The sequence below is a fragment of the Aureococcus anophagefferens genome, assembly GCF_000186865.1.
Source record: "Aureococcus anophagefferens unplaced genomic scaffold AURANscaffold_89, whole genome shotgun sequence".
NCBI lineage: Eukaryota > Pelagophyceae > Pelagomonadales > Pelagomonadaceae > Aureococcus > Aureococcus anophagefferens.
In genome coordinates this window covers 16406-23857 of record NW_008705639.1, presented here as the reverse complement: position 1 = coordinate 23857, position 7452 = coordinate 16406, and the positions used below count along the sequence as shown (strand labels likewise).

The 7452-nt window shown below is 71.1% G+C and overlaps 1 protein-coding gene across 1 annotated transcript; it reads right to left on the bottom strand.

Annotated features, from left to right (window-relative positions):
* Nucleotides 1-1116: 1116 nt before the first annotated feature.
* AURANDRAFT_17170 (hypothetical protein) lies at nucleotides 1117-4143 on the bottom strand (the record flags this gene model as incomplete). The annotated part of the gene is made up of 2 exons (XM_009043956.1): nucleotides 1117-1362; nucleotides 4036-4143. Coding segments are annotated over 2 exons (354 nt in total), but the record flags the coding sequence as incomplete, so codon positions are not given.
* Nucleotides 4144-7452: the final 3309 nt, after the last annotated feature.

Here is a 7452-nt window from a genome sequence, read left to right as displayed (position 1 = left end):
GCGGCCCGCGCCTGAGGCGTCGTCGACGCCCGTCGGGTCGTCGGGCGCGACGATCTCGGCGTACTCGGCGCGGAGCTGGAGCAGCGCAAAGTGGAGGAGGTGCTGAGTCTCCTCGACGCACGGCGCGACGTCCGCGTCGAGCGGCGGGCTCCGGCTCCGGCTCCGCGCCGGCGGCGGGCTCCGGCTCCGGCTCCGCGCCGGCGGCGGGCTCTGGCTCCGGCTCCGCGCCGGCGGCGGGCTCTGGCTCCGGCTCCGGCTCCGGCTCCGCGCCGGCGGCGGGCTCTGGCTCCGGCTCTGGCTCCGGCTCCGGCCCCGCGCCGGCGGCTCGGCTGGCTCGTCGGCGGCGGCGGTCGGCTCGTCGGCGGCCGGCTCGGCGGCGGCCGGCTCGGCGGCGGCGGCGGCCGGCTCGGCGGCGGCGGCCGGCTCGGCGGCGGCGGCCGGCTCGGCGGCGGCTCGCTCCGGCTCCGGCTCCGGCTCCGGCTCGTCGGCGGCGGGCGGCTCGTCGGCGGCGGCGGCGGCGGGCGGCTCGTCGGCGGCGGGCGGCTCGTCGGCGGCGGCGGCGGCGGCCGCCGCCTTGGTGGCGGCCGCGGCGGCCATGGTCCGACTGCGAATAACCTCCAGGGCGTTGGTCGGGATTTTGGTCTCGGTCGGGATTTTGGTCTCGGTCAGAACAGTGCAGGGGCCGGTGAACGCGGGCACGATGGGTCCTCCCGAAATCTTGACGCAGAATGCGCGGTTGTCTCTCTTCTTCGATAGGAGGTTGTAGCGGTAGCGTATTTTCACCACCCCCCCCGCGGGCACGACGCACTGCTTGCGGCCGTCGCCGAGGATTTTGAGGGTCGTCGCGTCCTGGGCGCTCACCTCCGAGCCGTCGTCGGCGTAGCACAGGTCCATGCGGATCGGCGTAGCACAGTATACCCCGGTCAATCTGACAGAAATGATGAAAAAAATTTCTTTCACCGGTGCGGCTCTCATGTGGAAGGTCGAGGTCGCTCCGTCGGCGTAGCCGCGGGCTGCGTTGTACTCTTGTTGTGCAGGCGATCCACGGTGTTCGATGATCTCCACGCGCGGCTGGACCCGCGGCGTGGGGGGCGCGGCGAAGCCGAACAACAGCGGCTGCATGCCACCGCGGAGAGGGAGGCCCATGTGGAGCATCGACCCATTCTGGACGTTGTAGTCCGACAGCTTGCGGCCGTCCTGGAGCCACTTGCCCGAGAAGCTAAGGCGCTGCTGGTCCGGCGGGGTGCCCGTCTTGTCCTGGATCTTCCGCTTCACGCTCGCGATCGTGTCCCAGGGCTCGACCTCGAGCGTGATCAACTTGCCCGTGAGGGTCCTGACGTCGACGGAGAAGACGGAGACGAGCTTCGGCACGACGATTGCCAGTAAGCATGCCAGGAAGCACGCCACGGGCGCAAGGAAGAGGGAGCAAGAAAGGTCGACCTTGGGCGCCGCCGAGGCCGAGCCCTCGATGATCGCCTCGTTGATCGCCTCGTTGATCGCCTCGTTGATCGCGTCATCGTCCTCCTTCGCGTCGTCGTCCTCCTTCGCCTTGGCGGCCGCCTCGGCGGCCGCCTTCGCCGCCTTCGCCTTGGCCTTCTCGAGCCGGGCGCGCGCCTTCGTGAGGCCGGCCGGGGGCGCCCCCCTGGCCGCCTTCTCGGCTTTGCGCGCCGCCGCGCGCGGCGCCGCGCGCGCGCAGCGCAGCTCCTCCGTCAGCTCCGTGGCCTTGTTGGGCTTGCCGGCCTTGGCCTTCGCGGGCTTCTTCGCGGGCTTCTTCGTGGGCTTCTTCGCGCGCTTCGCGGGCTTCTTCTTCTCGCCCTCCTCGCAGTCGACGTCCTCATCCTCGTCCGTGTCGTCGTCGCCGAGGACCGCGAAGCGGCCGTAGCCGACGGCGTGCGCGGCGGCGCCGCCGGCGTCGTTCTTGGGGTGGCCCAGCCGCCGCCGCGCGACGCGGCCGCGGACGCGCGTCCCAAGGGCCACGCGACGCCGGAGCACGACCCGCCACTCGGATTCGAGCACCGCGGGCGCCTCGAAGTGGAGGGGCGTGAACTCGACGCTCCCGCAGAACTCGTCTTCTTCGAGGATCGCGGGGAGCAAGGTGAGGTCGCGGGGCGCGGACCGGACCCGACGGGTGCGCTGCATGACCGCCGAGAGCTTCTTGACGGAGCCGCGGTGCGCGACGGTCTTGCTCGAGGACGAGAAGACATTGGCGAAGCCCTTCTCCTTGACGACCTTCGTCGCGGTCTTGGCGTCGTCCTTGGACGCCGCGGCGAGGTCCTTCTTGAGCGTGCGGTTCTCGTCCTGCATCTTCGCGAGGACCGCCTCGCGCTCGCGCTCCGCGCGCTCGCGCTCCGCGCGCTCGCGCTTCTCACTCTTGACGCAGTCGCCGACAGGCGTGTACGTGGCCTCGACGCGCGCGGCATTGAGCGCGGCCTCGCTCTCGGCCTTGGCCTCGCTCTCGGCCTCGGCCTTGGCCTTGCTCTCGGCCTTGGCCTTGCTCTCGGCCTTGACGCGCGCGGCCTCGACGCGCGCGGCCTCGCAGAGCTCGGCCTCGACGCACGCGGCCTCGCAGAGCTCGGCCTTGCGCGCGGCCCTGCCCGCGTTCTTGGCCTTGCGCTTGGCCTTGCTGCGCTCGGCCTTGGAATTGCGCGCGGCCTCCTTGCGCTCGGCCTCCTTGCGCTCGGCCTCGCGGCGGTCGGCCTTGAGCGCGGCCTTGTGCGCGGCCTCGCTCTCGGCCTTGCGCTTGCGCGCGGCATCGCGGAACTCGGCCTCGCAGCGCTCGGCCTCGACGGGCTTGTTGCACCAGAGGAAGGCCTGGAAGGTTCGGGCGTCGGATTCCGCCTGGTGCTCGTGGAAGGGCCCCGCGCAGACCCGGTCGCCCTTGGCCTGGAGCTTCTTCGTGACGTAGCGGTCCAGGTGGGTGCGGAGGACGCTGACGTCGGCGCAGCAGGTGCGCGTGCCCATGCCGTTCTCGCCGGGCATGGTGTCGATGAAGTGGTACTCGCCGTCGACGCGGAGGATGCACGTCACGTGCTCGTTGAAGAAGAGGGCGCAGGCCGCGCGCTTGTCGCGCGCGATGGCCTCGAAGGCCTCGAGGAAATTGCCCATGTGCGTCTCGGACAGGGCGCTGCCGCCCATGACGCCGACGAACATGTCGCGGTTGATCATGCCCGCATGGTAGAGGTAGTTGTGGGCGTCGGCGGGGATGACGAACGCGCCGGCGCCGAGGCGGTGCTTCGCGCGGACGCCGGCGAGGATCGGCAGCACATCGGCGTCGACGACGCGCGCGACCTCGGCGTTGGACGCGCCGTGCGGCGCCGTGGACATGATGTGCTTGTAGCAGATGATTGGCGCGATGACCGCGCAGCCGTTCGTCGAGTCGAGGCCGCGGCCGTCGCGCGCGCGGCCCTGGTACGTGCCCAGGGACTCGACGCGCGCGATGAACTCGCCGCCGCCGCACTCCCGGCCGCCGCCGGGGGGCGCCGCGAACTTGACGTCGTCGGTCTTCGAGAGCTCGCAGACGTTCGAACCGAGCGCGTGCTCGCCGAGCGGCTTGGACACCTGGACGACGACGCCCTTGGCCCAGAGCACGTCGCCCTCGATGAACTCGCCGCCGCCGCACTCCCGGCCGCCGCCGGGGGGCGCCGCGAACTTGACGTCGTCGGTCTTCGAGAGCTCGCAGACGTTCGAACCGAGCGCGTGCTCGCCGAGCGGCTTGGACACCTGGACGACGACGCCCTTGGCCCAGAGCACGTCGCCCTCGATGAACTCGCCGCCGCCGCACTCCCGGCCGCCGCCGGGGGGCGCCGCGAACTTGACGTCGTCGGTCTTCGAGAGCTCGCAGACGTTCGAACCGAGCGCGTGCTCGCCGAGCGGCTTGGACACCTGGACGACGACGCCCTTGGCCCAGAGCACGTCGCCCTCGATGAACTCGCCGCCGCCGCTGTTGAGCTCGACGACACCGCTGCCTCCGTTTGACGACCCGGGACCACTCGGCGGCTGCCACGGTGCGTCACCGCGCCGAAAAGTAAAGTCGACCTTGTCCTCTGAGCCACCGCACAGGGAGAGCATGCTGTACAGCGTCGACGCCTCCTGGACGTCGTAGTCCGACAGCTTGCGGCCGTCCTGGAGCGGCTTGCCCGAGAAGCCAAGGCGCTGGTCCGGCGGGATGCCCGTCTCGTCGTGGATCTTCCGCTTCACGTTGTCGATCGTGTCCCAGGGCTCGACGTCGAGCGTGATCAACTCGCCCATGAGGGGCCTGAAGAAGATCTGCAATCGCGCACGCCGCCGCATGGGTGGTTGCTGGAGATTGCGCTTCTTGAGCAGGTAACACAAGCCGCCGACGAGGACGACCGCGCAGATCATGGTGATCATCGGCGTCTGGTTCATGGGCGGCGGCAGGTCGGAGATGTAGAGCGCGTCGGCAGTCGTGTTGCCGATGTAGGACGGGTAGCCGCCCGAGCACACGGTGATGATCTCGAGCGCGCCCGCGGATTCGGGCACCTTGAGCGTGAGGCTCCGGCACGCGTCGTCGACGTCGAGCGTCGTCAGGATGTCGCCGGGCGCGATGGCGAAGATCTCCGGCGCCGCGTAGCTCAACACGCCGCCGGGCTCGGACGCTTGGTCCGCGACGACCACCGTGAAGGAGAGCTCCTCGCCGATGCCCGGCGACGTCAGGCACTCGAGCGCGCCGTCGCCGAGGAGCGTGCAGTTGCGCGCGGCGTACTCCGCGCCGCTCGGCCCGTAACTGACGCCCTCGACCTTGTCCTGCTCCGCGCCAAAGTTCGCACCCAGAATCAGCACGACCTCGCCGCCGCCGACGGCCGCGACGGCCGCGACGCTCTCGTTGCCGACGATCACGATCGCGTCCACGGACGGCGGCTGCGTCTTCGTCGACGGCGTCGTCGAGTGCTGGCCGTCGATGATGACCTTCCACTGGTGGTTCATGCCCACGGCCGCCGTCGTGTTGCACTCCAGCGCCTCGTGGTCCAACGCGACGACGCAGCCGCAGCCCGGCGCGCCGTAGGCGCCGTCGACGTCGCAGGTCTGGTACTCGTAGCCGCTGGGCCCGAACGTGACCGCGTCGATCTTGGAGTCGTCGGCGCCGAAGTTGCCGCCGTGCACGACGATCTTCTCGCCGCCCGCCGTGAGGAAGCCGTCGCGGTCCGGGTCGCTCGAGTAGAAGTTCTCGTAGAAGGTGATGTACGGCGTGCCGTAGCCGACGCCCGCGTCGAAGACGACGGACTCCTGGCCCCAGAGCGTGAACTTGAGCGCGTGGCCGGAGCCCGTGCCCGGGCCCGTCGTGCAGGCCGCGCGCTCGTGCTTCACCGTGACGGAGCAGGTGCCCGAGTAGAGGTCCGCGTCGGGCAAAGGGCCGTAGGTGAACGACGACTCCATCCACGTCAAGCCAAAGTTGTCGCCGTGGACGTAGATCGTCGCGCCGCCCGCCGTCGACGAAATCGTGAGCGCGCCGCTCACGCCCGTGACCGTCGGCGGGGCGTATTTCGTGAGCACGGTAGAAGCGTCGCTCGTCAGGCCCGCGCGCGTCGCGCGCCAGTGATAGTCGACGCCGCCGCGCTCCGGGAGGACGCACGTGATCTCCGTGTGGTCCACGGTGATGGCGCAGTCCTCGAGGTCGACCCATCCGTCGCCGTCGCCCTGGTTCGCGTGCATGTCGACGGACACGGACGCGAGGTCGTCGGCGGCGCCGAAGTTCGCGCCCGCGACGACCATGGTCGTGCCGCCGATCGTGGGTAGCATGGTGATGGCCGTGCCGTCGGCCGTCGCGATGCCCGAGATGCTCGGCGCCGCGTAGGACACGGTGGCGTCGTGCAAGTCCTCCGTTCGGTACGTGTACGCCGCGTTCGCGCCCGGCGACCCGACGAGCACGACCCAGTAGCCCGCGGTGCCGTAGCCCGCGCCCGTCACGCACGTGAGCTCGCCCCCGTCCGACGACGACACGTCGACGGACGCGCAGGCCCAGGACGAGCCCAGGTCGTCGGCGTCCGCGGCGTAGAACACGCGGACCGTGTCCGCGAGCCACGCCCCGCAGAGCGCGTCGTCGGCCGGCGCGCTCGCGCAGGTCGCGGACGTTTCGACGCACGCGCCGCCGCAGGGCTTCTCTCCTTCTCCGCAGTAGCTGTCGCACCGCGGGCCGAACTCGGAGCCGCCGAGCGCGACGGCCTCGCCGCCGGCCGTCGCGAGGTCCGCGGTCGTCGTCACGGAGGCCAGCGTCGGCGCCGCGTAGGACGTCGTCACGGAGGCCAGCGTCGGCGCCGCGTAGGACGTCGTGAACGCGCCCGTCGCCGTCCACGTCGTCGCGCCGGGCGCCGCGATGGTCACGGTCCAGGAGTGGAGCGCGCCGACGCCCTCGTCCGTGGAGCACGTGATCTCCGTGCCCGGCGTCGTCACGAAGCAGCCGTAGGCGTAGTAGGTCGCGCCGTCGGCGCCGTTGCCGTAGGTCATGGTCACGTCGACGCCCGCGGCGTCGCCGTAGGGCCCGAGGTTCGCGCCCGTGATGACGACGGCCTCGCCGCCGATCACCGAGAGCGTCGACGGCGACGCGGCCGTCATGGCGATGTCGTTGACGTCGTTGACGGTCACGAGCACCGTCACGGTCGCGGAGTACTGCTCCGTCGTGTACGCCTCCGTCGCCTCGATGGTCAGCGTGTAGCTCGTCGCCGTCTCGAAATCCAGACCGGCGTCGGCGACGACGTAGAGGATGTTGTTCGCGGCGCTGAAGAGGCCCGCGTCGTCGCCGGCCGTGATCACGTAGTCCAGGTAGTCGTTCTCGATGTCCGACGCGCCCAGCTCGCCGATGATGGCGAAGCCGCCGTTCTCGTCGACGGCGCCCAAGTCCAGCGTCGCGTCGCCGACGGCGAACGTGGGCTCGTGGTTCTCGTTCGTGTAGAGCTCGCAGTCCGTGCACTCGTGGCAGCCGCCGCTGGCGCACCAGAGGCCTTCGCCGCAGCCCAGGCAGTCGTCCTCGGAGTCGTGCGCGGACGCCGCGGTGCCCTCGTCCGCGAGGGACGTCTGCGCCGGGCAGTGCGTGCACGTCGCCGCGGCGCCGAGGCTGTAGGTGCCCGCGTAGCACACGTTGCAGTCGCTGTTGCCCACGCCGCTCGCGAAGGTGCCCGCGCCGCAGTCGTCGCACGCCGTCGACCCGGCGTCCTCGCTGAACTTGCCCGCGTCGCAGCTCAGGCAGTCGGCGCTCTCGTCGTGGTTCGACGCGTCGGTGCCGGCGTCGTCGTTGTACTTGCCCGCCGCGCAGGGCAGGCAGGCGCCCTGCTGGGCCTCGACGACGTAGGACCCCGCGGCGCAGACCTCGCACGCGCTGTTGCCCTCGCCCGCCGCGAACGTGCCCGCGTCGCAGGCCGCGCACGACGACGCGCCGGCGCCGCTGTAGGTGCCCTCGGGGCACGACGAGCAATCGTTGGCGTTGTCGGGAGCAGCTCT